This window comes from Frieseomelitta varia, unplaced genomic scaffold, assembly GCF_011392965.1.
Source record: "Frieseomelitta varia isolate USP_RPSP 00005682 unplaced genomic scaffold, Fvar_1.2 scaffold_182, whole genome shotgun sequence".
In the NCBI taxonomy this organism is placed as follows: domain Eukaryota; kingdom Metazoa; phylum Arthropoda; class Insecta; order Hymenoptera; family Apidae; genus Frieseomelitta; species Frieseomelitta varia.
The window spans coordinates 1,443,337-1,466,216 of NW_025109550.1; the positions used below are offsets into that span (position 1 = coordinate 1,443,337).

The window sequence follows — 22,880 nt, forward strand, 5'->3', positions numbered from 1 at the left end:
AGAGCACCGTGATCCAAACCTGACGAAAATTCCGTCCACAGTTCAAAAGGACGTGATCCACGAATCGATAATTAAACACGATATATATATACACACACACGTTTCCCTAACTCCGTCTGCAGTTTCAAAGGGACGCAACGTCCGCCAAAGGGAAAAGGTCCTAAAAAACAGGAGGAAAAAAAAAAAAAAAACGAGAGTTGACAAAAGGCCGAAAAAGTTTGGTCGGGTCGTGGTGTTTTTTAACCGCGTAAATACAGATAGATAGATAGATGGATAGATAGATAGATAGATAGATAGAGAGAGAGAGAGAGAGCTGACTCGACCAACCTTTATGTGGCATCTTCCAGAAGGGCGGTTCGGGGGTGGGCGAGCAAGGGTTAGCCACCCCCGCGCCCAACAGCGTTCTTGCCGCGTGCAGCGCCGCCGCCGCCGCTTCCCTGCTCCGCGCTGCCGTAGCACTTGGCGGGTAATCCGAAGCGCTGTCACTCGCGGCAATGCCGCCACCGCCACCGCCGCCTCCGCAAGGACGAAGGTGCAGGTTCAGCCGACCGCCGCCGACCGTGCCACCACCTCCACCGCCTCCTCCGCCGCCGCCGCCGCCTCCGCCACCGCCGCCACCTCCGGCCACGCTAACACAGTGCTGCAAACAACAAGCCAACCCGTTATCCACCGTTAATTCATAGGCTCGCGGACAAACGACCGATCGACCCCGTCCGATCCAACGTCTTCGAGTCTTGAAAATACATCATCCGAACGTTTCTACTTCTTCGTCAGTCGAATTCGTTTCTTTTAACAACGTGAAGCGACCCACGAGGCGTGGCTCTCGGGGGTTTGTTAAAGTTCGTTGTTTAATTGACGAATACAGCCGGTGGTTAGAGTCGTAATTGAAACGCACGTATGAGAAACAATTGACTCGCAACGAGATCTCGGTAATCCTTGTTCGACAAGAACCGAAAGAGTAAAATTTACAATTTTGGCAAACGGAGGAGTACATGTACGCGGTACAACAAATGCAAAACTACTACTATCGGTCATCGGTTTGTTCTGTAATACGACAAATTAACAGAAAAAAAAAAAAAAATGAGATTGTTGCCAAACAATTCAAATTTACAATGCGTTTGAGAAAAAGAATTCGATGCCATTACGTCCGTGCTACGATCAACCCTGCTATGCCACCCTACTATGCTATATATAAATTTTTCTACCTCGCTTTCATAAATTTTTCATCGAATGCGGAAAGCATTTTCATTTCTATGTATATTTACGCGTTGTTAATGAGGATTCTTAATAGAGAGAGGCAGCACTCCACTGTGCAGAAAATCCACTAAAAATGACAAAAGTTGCGGGGAAAATAAGGAAAATAACGATAGCGTCGCAATCTTATAATAACAGCAGTGACAACAGGAAATCACAAGGACACAGAAGGCTAATGCATAAGATTTACAAGCGAAAGCTTGCACACGCCGCTGTTTCACAGGAACAATCCTCCTCCCTCCCTCTCCTCCCTGGTGTTTATTCATATCAAACGAAGCACACGCTTCCGCCTTCGAGCTTCTGTTTCCACGAACACTCGCCGCTGCTTCTCGTCTATCGTTTTTGTTTCACTTCGCGTTTGAAATAAAGCAAACTAACTTCGTTATAACGTACGATGATTTTTTTTCAGCAAGCCAAACATACATATGTATCAGATTCGAAACACAGCGAAATTACCTGTTTTAATGGAGGAAAATCACAGAAGAGAGGAGCACCATAAGTACGTATATGTTTTTGATAATATTTCCGACATTTTATGATGAAGCAAGAATATTTTAACCCTTTGCATTTGATTGTTCTGAGAGAGGACATAGTACCTAAATTCAGCCAACTTTCTCGTTTTATAATTTTCTGATAATTATAATAATCGTACGTACGCTTGGTGTTGCATGATGCGATGTGTAATAGTGTAACATCTGAATAGAGCGAAAACTCTATTGTATAATAACGACACAAGGAGAAAACAAAAACATTTGAGAAGAAGAAATTTCTGGAGACAGTCCTTTGAGTCTGTCTATAAATTCACACAAATTAGACTTTTTACGAAAGTTTGAAAGATGATGGAGGATATTATTTTTCTAGTTAATGAAACTATGTATCATTGATAACTGTTGTATATTACACTTGTTCTAGCAATGCACGTTGATGGTTGCTTCAAATTTAATAAACATCACACATTAGAAAAATATAATCAACAAAATCTCGCGTTAAATACCATTCGAATGATTTATTTCCAGTGCAGTGTCATTTGATTTGAAGTGATGGACTGATAGACGATGAATGAAGAAAATTTTCGAAAAGACGTAAGTTTTTTAGAAGTGGAACTCCAAGTCAAAAAATAATTTTGATCAACAACCGTACATACATTGAACTTCTCTCCCCCCCCCCCCCCCCGGAGGTGGTCTTCATTTACTGAAAAATTTATAGTTTCAAGAGCAAGGAACCAAACACTTCCATAAAATTGCTTCTTCGTGCCCCGCAAATAATACTTCCATCGCGAGTAAAACACTCTGTTTTACCATTTCCTCCGCGATTTTCAACCAGGAGAAAAAAAAAAAAAAAAATCAAAACGCCCCGCGAATCTCGTTTCGCTTGAAATTCCACTTTGACGAGGCACGGCGGCGTGGCACCACACAGTCACGAGCCGACGCGAACGAACGTCTCGGATGGCTTTCGTTAAAACTTAATTTCGACTCGAAGCTGGCGATTAAGCGGGCCGTTGAAAACACAAGAATTACGTGTCAAGTGGCCTCCGATGGATTAAACCCGGATGGAGAAACGGTTAACGTTTGAGCAGACTTTTTTTCCTTTTCCCTTCTTCCTTCTTCTTTCACCCTCTGGGGGTGAAAACGGGCTGACTTTAAACGAGCATTCCGCAATTTACCGTCGCCGGACCGGAGAGAAACAGCGCAAAGAAGCGTATTTCCTCGGACCGTTCGCACCTTCGCACACTCTTTCAAACGGGGCCCCGATCCGCCGTGATCGTTGCTCAGTTTCAATGCGAACACGGGCGTCGCGCGTGCCTCGCGCCGACATTCAGTGAGAAAAGCTGAAATACATCGTTCCTTCCTTCGCCTCGCCAGCGCGAGACGTTTCCCGAACAATGGCCGTTGTTGGCCAAGCGGACGGACGTGAAACGGTTGGTTATTATTACAAAACGCCGCTGGGATTTCATCCAACCTGCGCCCGCTGTCGGCGAGAGACTTTTTTCGTTGGCACAGATTAATTAAAAGCAGGATGTTGCGTACTGATCAAGTGGAAGGTGATCACCGTGTATTGTGCGATCTCGAGGTCCTGAAAGCTACACACGTGAAGGTATCGCGTTTGATGATGAGGTGCGTGCGATCGTTAAGAAGGAAGAAATATTTGTACATCTTCGTTTCATTCTTCCCTTTCTCATATGCCCGTTTTTCGTTTTTCTTCTCAGGGTGTGTTTGAAGTGGGAAATAATCTAATTTGTAATAACGGGTAATAATCTGTATAATTATCAACAGGTAACACACGATATAAGAAAAACGCAAATGAAAATGTCTATCAAGCGATCGATTATAGAAAGAAAAATAATTTTTACGAAAATAACATAGCTAATTATCAATTTAACGTCAAGGAAACAGTGCGCAGGGATAACTTTCGTCGGATAAGAAAGTATATATTTTCATCCATTTTATACGAGAGTTAAATGAACGAAAGGAACAAGAATTTGAAAACTCTTGAATCGGTCGGTGTTGATACGTTTACTGTCAAGTTATCGTATCGTTTTTTTAATTTTCTCTGGGCCGTTTCTGCCCAGTGAGAATCGTGTCAGATTTGCAAACGAGAAAAGTCCGCAGGTTTTGGGAAACGCGACAAAAATGTCGTCTCGTAAATCCGTCGGCTCGATAATCGCGAGACATTAAAAGCACGCGTGTAAAACGTTCGAAGGGGGGAGAGGAAAAAAGGTGGAAATTCGGTCCGGGGGGGGGGGGGGGTTCCCGCGTAAAGGCAGATCAATGTTTCCGCGTGAAACGCATCGGAGCGCCGGGACTATCAAAAATAACCGGCCCGATATTGTTGCGAGCGATTTCATAAGCCAACGGTAAATCACGAGAACTCGATTTGATCTCTGTACTTTCGCCACGCTCTTTCGCGTGCCCTTCCACGCATACAAAACGGTGGCCGCTTCAAAGAACATAATTCAGGGGATTATCGCGCGCGCGAGCGGGACAAATATTGGCACCGGTCGAAACTGGTCCGCCGGTAAAGCAAATTTCAAAGTGCAACAGAAAATAAATAACGCCGCGGCGAATAATAAACATCGGCGGCTGTCGGCGGTAAATTTTTTTTTTTTTCATTTTTCCAAACTTGATTAAGCTCCTACCCCCCCCCCCCCTCCGCACCGCTCTCGCATAAATTTATTTTCGAAAGTTGCGAAATCGGGGAAAGCCCGACGCGTTTCACGCGAGCCGAGAGAGAAATTTTCGTGTCGCACACGTTCGCGATTATTAGATTATTGTCGTTAAATGACATCGTTTGGCGAAGACTTGCCTATCGGCTGCAACGCGCAAAACGGTCGAATATCGTCGCGAGACGTGACAAATTATTTCAGGCTTATTCAAGAATTTACGAATTTTGAGGTAAATTTAAGTTTACACGCGCAGAAGAATAACAGGTGAAAGAGCGAGCGATTTCAAGGGAAAAGGGACAACTTTCGAAGAGAAACTAAATATGCACCGCGATGCCGTGTCCGCAGGATTACATTCTAGCCCACTTACAACGCCAGCGAAACGTCACATGATGCGCGCAGTTCGAACGTTGATCAGCGTGTGCTGACGCACGAAATCGTTTGTTCCGCTGAAAGCAAGAAGAGCTTTTACTATCGAGCGTGTAATTTAACTCTTGCACAGGCCGAGATGGTTGCGGTCAGCACACGGTGTTTACACCGGCCGGTAATATGTTCTTTGGCGATCGGCATTGATATATACACGGCTCTCGGTCCGAAGGCGAGCTTACAACACGCGACGACGCGCGCGGCGCGGCGCGGCGCGGGCACGCCGCAACAACACCTACGCGCATTCCACCGTCGCTTTCGTTCATCACGGTTAATCACGCCGCGGTTACGATGAGTGTTAATTATCATTCGGTCCGCTTCGTAGATCATTAGCTCCTTTCATCCGCGTCGCGGGCAACGTCACGGCGAAGGGGGTCACTGGACGCCTATAGACGACGATCCGGGGCTCGATCGAAAATGTGCAAGCCGTGTGTGTGTGTGTGTGCGTGTGCGTGTGCGTGTGTGTGTGTGTGTGAGTACACCGTCGGCTGATTATAGGTTACCGCGCATTGTACCGCCGCTAAACACACCGCATTTACTTCGAATAGCTCGGCCATCAGATTATGAAACGTAACACGCGCTATTTGTCGAGTTCTCATTGGCTCCTGCTATTGAAACTCTGTTCCACAAAACTCGCCGATGGAACATTCACGCGCGAATCAAAAAGTACAGTTATCACCTCGGTCTCCTATGAATTTCTTCTTCTTCTTCGTTTCTTATTCCTTCTCATCGCATTGACAGCGAGGCCATTAGCGACGATGGTGGAATTGATACATGCGTGTAGTAGTTTGTGTTTTCGACACGTCATTTTGAGAACTCAGGTTTACGTTTGCGTTAATTTCGTGTTTCTGTCTTTGGTGTGGCATTCATGGCAGAATGTGCGTGGTTATTGCAATGGCTGCAGGTGGGACCAGTTCTTAGGCGTGCGATAATTATTCCTTCTTTCCTGTTGCTAAGGTTTGGTGTTTGTTGGTGAAAGTCTCGGATACTTTTGTGTAGTCGTCTGCTTTTAGTTGTGATCCATGTATTGTTCCATTCATTTTTTATTACTCTTTTGCTGTGGATTATTTGGTTTTCGAATTGGAAGATGGTTGCGATTGTTAGTAAGTGAGGAAACTGTAACTTCTTTCGCTGCTGCGTCGACTTTTCCATTTCCTTATATTCCTTGACGAGCTGGAATCCAGATGACTGTAGCTTCTGTATTAGGTTGGTTGTGGTTTAGCTCTTGGATGGTGATTATCTTGGTCATATGATTTCGTTAAGGATTTTGTAACGCTCATGACGATGGAGAGGGGAGATTTTTCTTGTCTTTTTTTTCTGTAATAATGGCGTATCCAACTCCAGTGTCCATTTCTGACCCGTCAGTGTAAATCTTGCTGTGGACGTAGCTGTTGTTTAATTCTAGGAATCGGGCGCCTATGAATTTCGGGTCAGAAACGGACGAAAATATTCGACCTTTCCCCGAGGGCGGGGGAAATTCCTTCCGATCAAAACGATCTCCAATTTCCGAGAGGGAACGAAAGAGAAAACGCGAGAAAATTAATCGACGCGAAGATGCGCGAATGTGCCGTTCGGTGAACCGAGATATGACGCGGTCCGTACCATCCAAACCAGGTTACCTACGTCAACCGCACCACCTGCAAGTACGTTTAAATTTCTCGTAGAAATTAAATCGGCGCAAAGTTTACTAATTACTCGGTTCCTTCGGTTCCCTCTAACGCCGCGCGTTTAGACGAATCTGCGACACATTAAATTACTTCGTTTCGTCAGCCAGCCAACCTGAGACGACGCTTTGCGCCGTAGAGAAGAAAAAAAAAAAGAAAAAAAAAAAAAAGAGAAAAAAGAAAAAGGTAAAATTACAGCGCGCGGCGGGAACGCGCGTTTCGTCCCGGCTTTCTCCCCCGTCGTTCGCGACGGGAACGCGAAAAAATGAGTTTCAAAGCGACGGCGAGCGACGCGTAACGACATCCTCGACGCTCGATTTGCAATTAGACGCAGGCGAGTACACGCGCCTTTCCCCCTTTCGAGGCGAAAATTCAGCTTCCCGGTAAAGAAAACGAGGAAAAACGAAGTGAAAAAATAAGGAAAAAAAGAGAAGTGTTTCGCGATCCCGTGGCCTCGTTAAAGGCCGCGGAGAGTATTTTTGTGCATTAACCTAATGCCTGACTAATTTCCGGTTCAGGGCGCACGGTAAATAAACACGAAATTACGAACCCTCTGTTCGGAGGGCCGTCGGATGCAGAACGCGAGGAAGGAAAGCGAGGAAACGAACCGCGACTACTCTCGTTAAAAGCATACGACCCGCGGAGGAGGAGGAGGTGGGGGCCTAACTTCCTACGACACTGAGCGCCACATCTCTCAGACAGGTTGCATCTCATTAGGCGGAATGAACGATAACTTCAAGACAAAATACCGTCGGCAAACAACACTTTCCACGCGTGTAATAAACGGTGTAAAAGACCTCTCCGACGCGTGGAAAATAACTCCTATTTCTCCGTTCGCTCGGTCCTCCCCAGCAGGGAATATATTATTCTCTCTGTGCGTACGCGCGCACGGAGATTAAAACTAAATCGTCGGGTCGGGCGCGTCGTGGATTTCTTACACGGGTGCGAGAGAGACTCGGGCAAATTTTTCATCTCGAACGAGATGAAACTCTGTGCAGAGTTTGGAATAGTTTCGGACACGATCAGATTTAACAACCGGGAATCATCGGGAATTGACTCGATAGTTTGTGGATTGTGCAGAGTAGCTGCTGGTTTGCGACTCGGTCGAAGGGGAGGGGACAAAAAAAAAAAAAAAAAGAAAGAAAGAAAAAAAAAGGTGCAGGGAATTAGTACATAATTTGGATCGGTAAATTCTCCGCGACAGGACGACGGTTGTCTGTTGAGCCTGGAGCGGTTCAAGCACGACAAAGGGCTTTACGTGAAATCTCGGGAGGTACGCGGAACCGTTTCTTTGTCGAGCACTCGAGAGAGCAACGAGGGGACATCTGTTATTTTCCGAGATTGTATCACTTTCAATGAGAGCGCGCGCGCTCGCGCGATGTTTCTTTTTTTCTCTGGTGGACTCTGGGGGCTCATTCGGCAGACGAGTCAGCGTTTCGTGTAAAAATAATAAAGGTGGACAGGTGTTGGCTGTGTGTCCGCGCGCCATAGTGGGCCCGCGATCCCTAATTCCACCAACGACGTCATAAATTATTCATAAAGGGAAAAATTTTGTTTTATTCGTTCGAAATATACTGGCACGTTCGAGGGCGCGCGCAAGCGAAATTTTGAAAGTATAATGAGATGAAAATATCGCCCCGACGGAAGCTCAATCAACGCGAAACGGCGCGCCGTACGGAGGATTCCAACCAACCCGCCGACGTCGTTCCACAATTGATTTAACCGCGTGTTGTTCTTTCGCGAGAAGACGTCTTTCCTCGGAAGAGATGAAACCCCAATTGCTATTCAATCGCTATTCATAACGTACGTCGAAAGTTATTCACTGATGATGATTTCTCAGAGTACGTTACGTTAGACAATTGGTACGTTCGACAACTGTTTTTCAACTGTCTCGGCTAAACTACTTTACCGGCATCGCGTTACAAAAGCCGCGCGAAAGCAACATTGTTTCAAACTCTGTCTACGCATTCGGCCACACGAACCGAATGTATACACAATTTGATCGACTAGTTCCTCGAAGTTGAACTTTTAATCTTCTCTCAATTCTTCGGAGAATAGACTTTTCCTCTTTTTTTTCTTATATATATAAATGACGTAACGTGAATAAAAAAATTTTTGTCGTTCGTCTCCCCAAAGTTTTGCCGAAAACAATTTCGGCGGAGAACTTTACAGTCACGGCCGATATCTCGTTTATCTTAATTTCAACGAATCACCGCGAACAACCTTAATTTTCTCTCCCGATTTCGCGTGGAAGGTAATTGGGATGCTCGGCAAATTTTCGTCGGTAAATAACAAAGCGTGGCGGCCGCATTATTTAATCCGGCCAACGGTATAAAACCCCCGATGCAATTCACTTTCAATTGACAGCGGTTTTTTCCGCGATCACAATAAGCCACCGGAGTGTTAACAGTACCATTGTGGCACGCGCAATTTACGGCCAAGCGCCATGGCCCGTCGTGATTTCAAGTTATTACGTTCCATTCTTGTTTATTGCAATTTTTCACGGGGCGGATTTGCGCGGCCAAGGGGGAGGGGAACGAAAGAAAAGATTTATTTCAACGCTGACGATTCGGAACGAGCAATCAGTTTCACTGGATTAAAGCGTAGAACGAGGTAGGTATAGACATCACTTACGGCTACGGCAGTTGCAAGGTACTTTGCTTAGAGGATTTACCGCTCGTAGAAATGCACTTCCTTTTGCAACCTCGATTCGATTGTTTGGTATTTCCGCAAGTTATTAACGTTCCTCGCGGGACGCGAGTAATCGTGACTGGCTCGCGACTGTCACAATAGAGATCGCGTACTGTCAACGAATGACTTTCAATAAAAACATCGGCTATCTTTAGTATAAAACTATCTCTGAGAGTGAGACTATAGAAATTGATATTCGCGTTGCAAAAGAATGCGAAACGTTTCTCCATTTACTGCACTTTTGTACTTTTCAAAAATAAATTAGTCGGAGAATTAACCTTTCGCGAACCGGTGGCGACGATCCGTCGGCAACCACCGACACGAAACTTTCGAAAAAGAAAAAGAAAATCGTTTTGCGAGATGAACAACGTTTTTCAATTTTCTCATCATAAAACATTAGACACGTATATCGTTCGTTTCCTAACGTAACTACATTTATTAAAAAAAATCACAACTTTACGAAACGATCTTGGTATTCATCCGACTGATTGTGAGTCTCGCACACGGAACAAATTTTTAAATATCGCGCTTACATTCGACTGAACGAAGAAAGACGCAAGAAGCGGCCAACTGCTTGATTTGTACATTGTGACGTCAGTTATATTAAACGCCAAGCAAATGTGGCTAAACGGTTTCCGATACCAGAGAACAATAAAAACTTATTGCAAGGATCCATGTTCGTTGCAACATTGCGCGTTTCAACTCTACTCTCTCAATAGTGTTGCGTGGAACGTCTCCGTGAGCATTGACGACGTTTGCGTCGGAAACACATCGAAATCTATCGATCGATTAAAGCTAAATAAACGTACCGTGTCGAGAATGGCCGTGGTCAGGCCGGATCCAGTCACCAGCTAAAAGCACAATCCGCAGCTACGTGTCTCCGCGGGATGTTCACAACACTTTTCGAACGCAGCTCGACCAACGGTACTGTTCGAGCGGCTCGACTCGCCACGATTTCATAAACAGACGTATCTCGTTGTACCGTTGACGTATGCAGACAGATTACGCAGAGATCTTCTTTGGTTAAGGAACGGTCTCACTGATCACTTAGAATTGCACAGTTTTCAAACGCAAGTGGCGCGAAGTACTTGAATAACGGTATTTCACCACTGCAGCCAGGCTGCGAATCGATCGAGATATTTTGCGAATCGGCACAGGAAGAAATCAACGACGACGACGACGACGACGACGACGAGATGATGGCGATGATGGCGATGATGGCGATGACGGTGATGACGACGATGACGATGACGACGACGACGACGACGGCAATAACGAACGGTTTGTCGGTTGTACGGAAACACGAGCGAGAGTTTTCGGTGGTCAGCAGTGAAGGACGAGGCTCGACGGAACGTGAAGGAATGACTGGCGTCGCGAGAACTTGGCTCTCTAGCATCGGCAACGGATCTAGCAGCAGCAGCCTGGGTAGCAAGGTTTACGGGCGGTCGAGTCTCGTGTACCGTGTTTGTCGGTCGTTATCGCGGCAAGCTGACCAAGGAAGAACGAGAAAAGGACAATCGTAAACGGTGAGCGTCGGTGAAGAGGAAAGAAACACGTGCAACTCGAAAACAGGGGTGCAGTGACGCGTCACTGCTGCGGTGCGCGGCGCCCGATTGACCATCAGAGTCTGCCTTCCTTCATGCGAAGATCCCTGCCGCACGATTTCGGCACCCCCACCCCTTCAGCTCAACACACTCCCGTACGAACCCGTACCCGACCGTCACCCTCTCTCTCACTCTCTCTCTCTCTCTCTCTCTCTCTCTCATCTATCCGGCCGCCTCTATCCTCTCTCTCTCTCTCTCTCTCTCTCCCTCTTGCCGATTTCTCTTTCCAACGACAGGGGCTCGGGCCAGTCCGCGGGGTTCCTGCGCCGCCGGGCAAAGTCGCCGAAGCCGAGGTGGCTCCGAGAGACCGTGCACAGCGTCCCGTTCCGCCTGAGCGTGCCTCCATGGGTGGAGCTAGCGAGCGGCACAGGCTGTGTGGCGTGGTCCTGCCTCGCTGCTATCCTCTTCGCCCTCGTCGCGTACCCTCATCGCTTCGCACCAACATCCCCTACATATTATATAGTGGGGGAAATCGAACGAGCAACATCGTGCGACGTCGCAACAGTTCCGCGGACCCTTCACCGGTTCAGCCGGTGTAGAGGTATAACCTCGGCGCGCCACCACCGCGAACCCCGCGCGCGGCGGCTGCTGGCTTTCCACCACGACGACGACGACGACGAGACGAGGATCGTGGAAATGGGCGGCGCTTGACGGAGGTGGTGCCCCTTTGTCGTTGGACCGCGCCGCACGACGCCATTGTCCGTTTGTCGGCGCGGCACCGCGCCGCGTGTGCGCAACGCACGCCGACGCACGCCGACGCACGCCGACGCCCGCCGCCGCGACGCCACTCTCGCACGCAACGCCGTCGCGGCCGTCGTCGTCGTCGTTGTCGTCGTCGTCGTCGTCGTCGTCGTCGTCGTCATCCTGCCTCTTTTCTCTCTGCACCTTCCCAGCCAAGCCACCAGCCGCTCGAATTTCTACGCCGAGAGAGGTAAGTCGACGATCCGGTACGTATGTGCGCGCTTATTTCTGTGTGCGTGCGTGTGTGTGTGCGTGTGTGTATGTGTGTCTACATGTATCACGTTGCTCTTCTACGCGTGTACCTGTGTGTACCTATGTACGTACATGTACGTATACAAGGGTGTGTGTGTGTGTGTACGTACGTGTGTCGCGCACTATACCACGTTTACTTCCTCTCCTTCCTCACTGTTTTCTTTTTTTCTCTCTGTCTTCCGTCTATGTAATGCGTGCAACTGTCATATTTGCTGCGTTACATCTCCGCAGACTATCAGTTTTTGTAACGTATGGACACCTTCTGTTTCTTCCCTGACTATGCCCGAACCAATATCCTTTTCACGCAGCGTGAACGAGTATCTCAAAAAGGGATGCGATTTGGAAGCAACTGAAGAACAGTGTCGGTCGTCGACTGCCACCTATGCACACATGCTCGTACTCGCGAGCCACCCAGATTTCATCCTTCGTGGAACACTCTGTTACAGGTAACTGACAGGTTCTACTTGTGCATTTTACTCTCGTACTTATTCGGCTGGACAGAGACATTTTCCTTTCGTCTCTTTCGTCTATGACAATATACACGTTCTTCTGTTCGTTTATTGCATCATCCAATCCACGAGATTTCACATCTACGGAATTTACACCGTGTCGTGAAAGAATTGCAAGCGTACGCGCGCTAGAATTGTCCGAAACACGTTCGATCGTATCGCGAGGTCGACGTCGTTTCGCCGCAGAGAACAGGTGGCTGCAATTACGTTCCAATTATCTGTACGTTTAATTCTCGTCCGAGGCGAGACGGTTCAGGCGTTAATTCGAGAGCGTGTACTTCACGGGGGAAAAAAAAGGAAAGGGGAAGAGAAAGAAAAACAAGAGAGAGAGAGAGAGAGAGAGAGAGAGAGGATCGTTACCAATGGCAAGCGCAGCGTGTCAACACCCTTAACCGGCATAATGGATCGCGACAGAGTAGTGTCGCGCTTGGCATTTCGGCTATAAATTTTCCAACGATTGTTCCTTCCGTTCGGCTCGACGCATAGAAAAAGAAAAGAGTGGAAAAACAGACGAATCTCCTGTAGCCGTTAATTATTTTCGAGCAGGCGAGAAATGCTTTCTTCAGCGCGTGGCCCGATTTTTCGCCCTACCGATCGTCGCTTCCACATTCCCGTCTCGTTGTTCAGCGCCAGCTGGCTGATTTAATATTAATTGTCATTTATAACGAACAGTTTTTTTTCCACCCCTCTGCCTTCTTTCCTCTCTGTCGGCTCGTTGATCTCATTGAATATTCATATTTGTTCGCGTTGTCGCAGCGTGTCTCTTTGCGTTCGTCAAATGGAACGTTGAAATGTTGGAATTAGCTTACGGAAAAGAAGATAATGATAATCATCCGGTGTCGGTACGATAATGTAAAAAAAGAGCAAAGTAAAGATTTTTCTTAAATTATATTTAAGCTATATTTTTATTTTATATTTTATTCTATATTTTAAGCTATATTATATTTAGCTATGGCAGACTTTGATACGTACCGCACGTGGCAGAGATTCGGCAGAAGTTTAATCGTAGTTTACCTACACTGAGAACGGCGAAATTTTTCGTGTCAGCGTGCATTTTCTCAGAAATAATATTGAAATAATCAAAACATTGAATTGCACTACGTTGAACCAATAATATTTATTTACTCGTATTAAATTCTGTATTAAATTGTCAGTGCACGTGCTAAAAGTTTAACAGTTTAACTTTAAACTTTATCTTACGATATTTTCTAATGATTTAGTAAGGTATGGATACGCTTCGAAACATCCTTCTTCTGTTATGTTTTCTACACACTATACATTTCCGTCTTTTTGTGATTAATTCTTTTTGTGATCGCCACACCTTTCATTTCAAATGATAAGGTTTTCATTGAAATAAAATTTCTCTGTGAGATTAATCGCTGTAAGAAATAATGTACCACTAACGGTAGATTAGAATGTTGAATTAGAATTCACTTGTGTTTGATCCAAGTGAGGTTTGCTGCAATTATCGTCGATAACATTTGCCGGGCGCTTATCAGGCGCCTTCAGTTTGATTCAAGCAATGCAAAAAGCTGAGCGCCTATAGGTGCCTTTCGTCGTTTCAGCGGACCGAAATAAGTTGGGCGCCTATAGGCGCCAACAATAGACAAGGGATTAACTAGACATTTCTAGAACAAACAATTAATTGCTAGATCGATGTTTAAAGTTCTTTACTTATACAGTGGCACGTACGAGTAAGGGGTGATCCTATGTAAGAAAAAATGAGTCGAAAAATTTTTTCGTTTTCAAGAAAATCGAATTTGAAAATTTATCGAGTATATCGTTTATTGGATTCAGCTACAGTAGCCAAGGAAAAATTCTTCAACTCCGTTGTACCTTTCCACTTTTGACCTCGGTGGTAGCGTACACGCGGTTCAAATAACGTAGCGTGTCACGATACGAAAAATAAGGATTTCAACAGAATGACTTTTAAAACGACGGCGAGAACAATGTAGATACTCGCGGCAAGTAATTTCCACTCGATTAGTACCGGACACCTTTTTCCCCCGTACGAAAGAGCGACACACACACACACACATCACTCTTACGCTACACGGTCGCGACATCGCGTCGTCCCGTGTGCTTTTTTCCTTAAACAGACGAAGTTTAGTTAAACAGGCAAGCCGCACTCGGCGGCCGGTTTTGCCTACACGTGAGTGGTCACACGCCACCCGAACTTTCCGAGGGAAGAACACCGAGAAGACACACCGCCAAGGACGGCCCGATCTCACTAGCGACGCTACTTAATACGTGTACTCGACCGAGTGTGCAATTAATCACCGATCCGTGGGTAATTGGTGCCAGGGTACCGGGGATCGATCGGCACCGGGAACATCGACGTGTGTGCACGGGCCATTCAATGAAAGTTCCGCCACACCGTGCGTCCTGCCGACCTCCGAGACATCCGGTTAAAAGAGTGTTTCGTACGAAGGTGGCTGCCACTGCAAGGGGAATTACCCCGGCGAAGGTACACAAACGGACAAGAACGTGAAGATTTACGTTTACAGGCTGTGTTTTCGAAGAGGTAAATAGGATCACCTGACAAGAATCTGACTCTACGTTAGAAACTAGTTAGATTCACTTTTCACTAACATTTGCACTTGTTGGAGGAAATAAGTGCAGATTTTATAATACACGTTAAGTGCCGTTGACCGACGAAGCAAATTTAGTACACGTATATGAAAAATTGAGAAGTTTTAAGACTAGAGAAAAGAAGCTTGGTTTTATTGATATTTATTATGTAAACAGTATGCAGTGTAATAATTAAACAGCAGTTTCAATGCGTTTTATTGAAACAAAGAATGTCATGTTTCTACTAATATTTCCTCCCACCAGTGTTCTATCGTCTTCGTGACAATTTTTACAGAATTTTTCGACTCGGGATGCTGTGACGCTGCAAAAGGCAAACGAAACACCCACGGCGCTTAACGCGTTGAAAGATGAAACAGATACGAGATAAAAGTTGGAGTTGAACCTGACTGTTTGTAAAAGAAAGCAAAAACATTGTACCAGAAATTAATAAAAATTAGAAGAACGAGAAATAAATGGATAAATAAATTTCCTTCGAATCTCTCAACGTTTCAGCGTTTTCACTAACGATCCACGATCCCCAACGATACAACTACTATTTCTCGCAATTAGTATAGGCAAGCACAAATTTTCCCACGAGTCTCGACAATAAAATCCGCTTGCAAACGAAATCCTTGTACCTAACTCGAGCACGTAGACGGAGTCTTCGCTCGATGAGGGAAGGAAACGCAGCATGAATCGAGGGAAGAGGGAAAGTGAAGAAGGTAGTTGAGCGATTACCAGATATGTAACCAGATTAGAGTAGAACTGGTAGATGGGTAGATAGATATACATATATATATAATTGCGTCTCGACGTTTGAGCGACACTTCTCATTTATTTCGGTCGTTGATCCCACACAACCGAGTGTCATCTTGGCGCGTGTGACTCCCGACGAAAATGCTCGAGAATGCTGAATACAACCAGACCGATGCTAACGATATTTCCGCGTACGCCTCCTTCCCTCTCGATCTTTCGTAATCGTTCGTACCAACCGAAGATACATACAAAGAGAACACCGCAGAAGAACATCGTTCTTTCATCGTTTTCTCGTTCCTCTTGCTACCTGTTTTCGTACAGCGGATAATTTACTTCCCAGAAACCTTAATAGCGAACTGTGAAAATGCACTTTGCCTTTTTAACTGAATAGCCGCGCGCGTCTTAAGCAAAGTATTTGCCGACTGATTGAAAGGATTCTTGTCAACAGGTTATGAGCGTCTAAACTCCTATTTTGGTAGGTATAGGTCTGGACCCGGAATCCCCAGAAATGCTACGTGCACGTTGTCCGTGACCAGTTGGCCGAGAAAGTGGGATTTGCTAGAAAATTGGTTAAGTGGGCGAAGAATAAATCCCGGTGTAACAGAGCTCTATTCTCATATACTTGTAATAATTGTAATAATTGAAATGTATACTGTCCTCTTTGCGTTGACATTCGTGCGGTGCTCGATTCCTTGATATTGGAGATTAAATCGAGAAATAAATCATTTAATCTCGAAAAAATATATAGAGTTTTAAAAAATTAAAATAAGCAAGTCGTCTGATCCCTTGACATGATATTTTGCCATAGCAAACTTAGTTATCTATTTTTCATCTACACGTAAAAAGAAGGAAAGAATGTTATACAAAGTTTGTCAAGAAACGCCCTGTTACAGAGTTATAAAAAAATATTATATGTACGAGATATAGATAGTTACAGAAAGAGGAGGAGAAACAAATTTCTTTTTTTTTTTTTTGTTATTTGATTACTCATAGAGTAAAATAAAAGATTCAGAGTAAAATAGAGTTTGAAACTTGGCAAAATTCTTAGGAACTTTACAGTGTTATTTATTCCATCATTCATCTCAATATCAAAGCTCGATGGAATTAAAAATGATCTTTTATTATTACAATTAATGATACGAAGAAACATACTTTACAACGTCTGTGTATTGCAATGCAGAAATGTCGAATTTTATACGTAACTAATAATGTTTTCTTCTTTTTATGTGCAAATTAAGTTTAACTAAATATGTACAACAAGCAAATGAAATTGTAAACTTTGAGAATCGTTGAAATAAATAATTCAACGTGTAATCGACGATAGAAATCGTTCAATGGGATTTGTATCGGTAGGATTAGACAGCTTCCGTAAAACGCGGGCCAATCATATCGTTGTCAGAATTTCGACACGGGGCTCTTTCTCTCGTCATGCCCCTCCTCGTGTACCTTTCGGCTTATCCAACGCGTACAATTGGATTTATCAAGTTAAAGTCGGGACCAACGAGTGCAAACGTTCGTGTTGCAAACGACGATGACACGTACCGTTCCGTTCCGTTGGGACACGTCGACTGACTGATCCCCGCGAAACGCGAATGTCAAACATCGGCTGATATCGGATGGCTTTGCCGCGGGATCGGAAATTCGAGCGCGGTCTCTGCCCTCGGAGTCTGTCTCAAAAGTGTGTCAAATATCAATGGCCCCACGAAATATCGACTCTCAATACGTGACGCTTCCCAATAATTATCGCGGTTTTGTTTCTTTTTTTTTTTTCATTCGTCTGTATTTGTTACCAGCAAACAGTTTTAAATATAATTTTTTTACGTTTATCTAGTTCAGTGTATTAGTTTATGTAGTTTAGAATAACTGTTGATGAACGACTTGATGATAAAATAATTTTCTCAAGGCATCGATCGTCTGAGAAATCGGTGGAATTTGCAAAAGTTTAAGGTATAGATTCGATTTTAATCGTTTTATAATACGTACAAGTCTCCTCTCTAATTTGTACAAAATAAAACTCAATTCGTCAACTATACGACCTCGATATTTTTTTCTTATCAAAGACAAGAATTTATTATTATTTAATTATTACGTAAGACTTTTCAATCATCACATAAGATTATTTTAATTAAAATAAACTCACAAGACTTGATATTTTCTCCTTTTTTCATCTTTCAATATTTCATCCGATCGCCGATCCAAAAAATTGAAAAAAAATTAAATAAAAATTACAAATTAAAAAATTAAAGAACAAATCTCTTTCTAATTTGTACAAAATAAAAATCAATTCGCCAACTACACATCCCTGATATTTCTTTTCTCATCGAAGATATGAATTTATTATTACAGACAAACCTGTACTACTATACGCAATATTTTCTCTCTCATCTTTCTCACATTTCATCCGATTGTCAAACAAAACCAAAAGAAAAATGAAAATAAAAAGAATCATTTGACTGTGTGTATCACTTCTCTCTTTCTTTAGTGGACGATATTTCGAAACTTACATTTGAATATTTTATAGACACAAAACAGTATATATTTTTGGAGATTCGAACGATTCTTCGTAAAATACACGAATAAAAGCTTGCGTATCCTATTATAAAGATTTTCTGTTTCTTTTACTTTAACCTAACCTCTGATGGAACAATTTATGCTCGTCGATCGTTCCAGTGTTAACGTTGTACGCGTACATTCGGTACATCGAGACGCGATTCATCACGGACGGCACCGTGTGTATCGAGTTTTTCAATAAACCGCGAGCCTCGTGGGCCTCGCATTATACATCCGGCAGAATCGGATGGCCGGAGGTCGGAAATGGACAATCTATTGTTTACGCGGATAATCTTATTAATGGTACGTTAATCCCTGTGTCCAGTGGTGTTCAAACAGCCGCGTTGCAGTTCGTTAACTTAATGGTTATTATTAGAATGAAACGCGGCTCGCTCGCGGCCCGACGCAATCCGGATAAGCCGAAAGGCAATAAAGAGAGAATTGTAAATGCTTCGGTTGAAAATGCTGCCAACAATACGAGGGCCGGGCTTGGCAACGAGCTTTTCCATTCGCGTTAATCGTTCAAATAATACTCGTGGAATATGAAATTCACCTAGTCGGAAATGCTGATACCCGCCGAGAGTCACGTTTTCATTCACGATCGCGCGACCGTGCAACGGATCCGCGGGGTGGAGAGAGAGAGAGAGAAAGAAATGTCCCAACCTTTCTTTCGCTTCCCACCAACTTCATCAAATGGCAGCCACCAGCTGGTTTTTCTAATTATTAGGCCATGCTCGCAAGGAAAATTCAGCGAAAATTCTGTGACCCGCTCGATCGTTCGTTTTTTATGTATTGTATATATTTATATAGTACTTTTGAAGAGACTGATGGAAGTTTTTGGTGCCACATATTCGGTGCATGTTTAGTATTTTTTTCTTTCTTTTTTTTTTTTTTAGTACAGTGAGTGATCGGTTAACGAACATAAACCGTTCAAAGACGATGCTCGCTATCCGAATTGTTCGTCAACCGATCGCTCACTGTATTTGTCATTATTTTAAATATTGAAGAATTAGAGGATCAAACAAGAATGAGTTCGTATCTTTCGCGTGCAATCTTCAAATAATATTATGACTATGATTAATAATATTATGATAAAATACAGTTCTACAAATTTTACACAACGTTGCAGTATGTTGTTGGAGTGTTCGTTGTCTGGACATAAATATCTTTCGCAACCGACCACCCATTGTATTATGCATATAATATGATACTTTGATGATGTTTATATGTGTTTATATGTGTATAGATGATGTTTATATATAATGTTTATAGTGTATATTATGATAAAATATAGTTCTACAAATTTTACACAACGTCGCAGTGTGTTGTTGGGGTGTTCGTTGTCTGGACATAAAAATCTTTCGCAACCGACCACCCATTGTATTATGCATATAATATGATACTTTGATGATGTTTATATGTATTTAGATGATTTTTTTTATAGTATATAATGTGTCTATATTATAAATATAGTATATTTATATATGCATCACTGAAACATCATAACATGTACGTAAAAAATGAAAAACAAAAGACAATTGCACAAAGAACGCCGGGATATCTATATCGATTGAGTTGAAATAATTGTTAGAATGAATGTAACAGCGAAAGAAATCGCAAGAATAAATATCTTCAGGAATAGAGAAGAGTAAGAATTGTATTCTGTATACTGCGTGAATTAATTAGACAAAAATTTGTCACCGATACAATGTAAGATTCGAAATCGATTAAAAAACAAAAATTACACGTCTCTCAGACTCATATTGTTGTGTAGTTTATTTTGAGAGCCTTGATCCAAAACCAGTAACCTCGCTCGAGGTGAAATATTTCGCGGTGGGCTATAAATTACGAAGTGGACTAAAAGTGGACCAAAAAAAAAAAAAAATGTATCGGATTACGAATGGCGTGTTTCCAGAAGAGAATCGATGGCAACTGACAACGACATTTCCAAGAGATTGTTTTTAGTGGGAGATGAAACGGCTCGCCTTTCTAATTTTTAATTCAAATTATTAAAAATGTGTGTAAGCAGCGGGATGATCGGACATTCAAATTTTTCAAACGACTGAATATATTTTTTTCAGAATTTTCCTCGACCTCTCCAATCATAGAATTTCTTTAAGATTTGTTTTTAAATCGATAGATACGTGAGGAATATGCGAAATTTATTTGAAACGGTATTAATTGAAAAAAATGAAGCATTTTACTGACGAAGAGTTGGAATAATTTGTTAAATATATATATAAATAAATAAATAAATGTAAAGATGCAAAATTTATTTGAACCTAGTATTAATAAGCTATAGCCGACAATATTTCGCACGAGTGGCCGACATTTTTTTCTGAAATTAGTGTAGAATGAGGCAACATTTATTATACATGTTATTGCTAAAGATTTGTACGCTAAAAAAAATTAAAATAAACGATAACAAGAATAATGTAATATATTCAATAATTTTCTTTCACGTGGCAAAATTCAAAACATTTCCCTAAACACAAGGGTAGCTTACAAAATTTCCCCAGAAAAGTAAAGTAATACAATATACTGTGTATCTGTGTATCAGAAAAAATACTTGGGCTGGTCATAAACAAATACCAAACACATTTCTCCCAAACCGTTGCAATAAACATCCCCTTTTATGGAGCCAAACAGGTTTATGAGGGCTAAAGTTTCTGCTAAAGCATAGTACAAATAATTATTATTTCATAATACAAACTAAAATGAAAAATGTAAAAATTCTGCCATTTAAAAAAAAAAAGAACCTTCATTAGAACGTGTATAGATATTTTCAATATCTGCTCCCCTGACAATACATGTTATATTAATTTGTTTTAAACGAACGTTATCCTAACCCTTTATAGTGTCGATTGAAAGAAACGAGGCATTCTGTTGGTTGATAGTTTGTTCAATATATATAAATAATAAATAAATGTAAAATTGAATATATTACATTATTCTTGTTATCGTTCATTTTAATTTTTTTTTAGCGTACAAATCTTTAGCAATAACATGTATAATAAATGTTACCTCATTCTACACTAATTTCAGAAAAAAATGTCGGCCACTCGTGCGAAATATTGTCGGCTATAGCTTATTAATACACAGAAAAATTTATTTAAATCTACTAGGTATTAATTGAAAACGAAAAAGAGGCTACTCCACTGATTGAGAACTCGAGTAATTCCCACTACTGCGTTAGGTTAAGCGAATTCCTTGCTACGCGTGGTAGAGACGATAGGTACGCGCCAAGGGTTGGCCGATTTAGCGAGAACGGGAACTAAAGGCGCGGCATCGAAACGGCAAGTGCATTTCGCGGCAAACGAGCCTCCCGACATCTCGGTGTAATCAGACACCGATGCCGGGGAGTACTGCAAATGTAATTGAAAACATCCGTGGTGCCTCTGATCCGTGCCGCTCCCTCCTCGTTTTTTCTCCTTCTTTCGCCGCGGCGTACGCAGCCTCCTCTCTCTGTCCCGTAATTAAAAGTCGTTTCCCCGCGATTTCTATCCCCGTCCCCGTTTCCCGTTTCACGTTTTACCTGCTCCCTCTCGTCGCGAACGTTCGTTCGTTCTCAATGTTCTTTTCACGATTGTATTACGAGTTTGTGAAAACGCCCGGACTCGTTATACCTTCTACCCCCTTTTTTTTTCTTTTTTTTTTTTTTTTTTTTTTTCATCAGTGATAATACGCGGCGGAAGATGGGATTCGTTGTTGAGAAGTCGCGGGAAATTGTTCCGTGGATCGTTCCACTCCTTTTCTTTCCCTCTTTTTTGCACATCGAAGAAAGTTAATGGTTTTAATATGAAAACACGACTCTGGTGGATGGGGATTTTATCGACGTGTTTGAATTTTATCGACGAAGAGAAACTAAGAGGCAGTAGAAAGTAGAAAGGGAAACTGAACGAACGATTGTACTCGACGGAGGATCTCGCAAGGCACGTTTTCAAAGGCTCGCCGAACTTGGCTAAATAGCCATCGAAGTAACCATCATCCCCCACCAGAAAAACGTTTACTTAAACGAAACAACGACGATACAAAAGCCGTATCATTGGTAGCTCCCTTGCCAGCGGCACAATACACTTTCACGGGTACACTGTCACGCGCGTGTATCCGTGAAATCGTGGAACTTTTCAGAAACGGCCGTAGACCGTGCACTCGGCAGAGGAGCGCGATAATGCGTTTCCAAGTAGCCGAAAGTAGGTGTAAATACCGGCCGGACGATTTTTTCCCCGGGCATCGCCGGGAATATTAGGTGAAAGGAGCTGACGAAGGCGGTTCCCTTTACTGCGAGTATTCTCAATGGAAAGTTTTTTTTTTTTTTTTTTTTCCTTTCTTTCTTCTTCTCCCTCTCACGAGCCCCCTTTGCCGAGCACGTTGTGCATCGATATGTAGATACATGAACGATCGAGGTGAAAGAGGAAGAGAGAAAGGGGGAGGGGGGGGGGAGAAAAAAGAAGAACGAGAGAGAGAGAGAGAGAGAGAGAGAGAGAGAGAGAGAGAGAGAGGAGAGATCTCAAAAGGTAGAGTACCGCCTCTGATGAATGCCGCAACCAGTGGCCACCATGTTTTCCCTTCACTGGTCCGCCCTACTACGAAACATCCCCCTGCACATCCCTCTGGCCGATTTTCCAACCCCTCGCCAAACCGCGATTGAACCCTTGTACACGTTGGTATGCGCATCAGAGGAATACATTTTGCAGACAGG

The 22,880-nt window shown here is 43.3% G+C and overlaps 1 protein-coding gene and 1 pseudogene across 3 annotated transcripts in view; one reads left to right on the forward strand and one right to left on the reverse strand.

Moving 5' to 3' along the window:
* Nucleotides 1-10,850, reverse strand: part of LOC122538896 (paired box protein Pax-6) — a 58,092-nt gene extending 47,242 nt beyond the window's left edge. For 2 of the 3 annotated variants that reach the window (XM_043673388.1, XM_043673387.1), the window contains exons 1-2: nucleotides 10,005-10,850; nucleotides 328-640 (exon numbers count right to left, since the gene is read on the reverse strand). In XM_043673388.1, coding sequence (XP_043529323.1) covers nucleotides 328-340 — 13 coding nt within the window. In that variant the 5' untranslated portion in view covers nucleotides 341-640; nucleotides 10,005-10,850. The remainder of the gene's footprint in view (nucleotides 1-327; nucleotides 641-10,004) is intronic. The other variant, XM_043673389.1, reaches the window with a different exon arrangement.
* LOC122538905 lies at nucleotides 495-14,920 on the forward strand (annotated as a pseudogene).
* The last annotated feature ends 7,960 nt before the right edge of the window (nucleotides 14,921-22,880 follow it).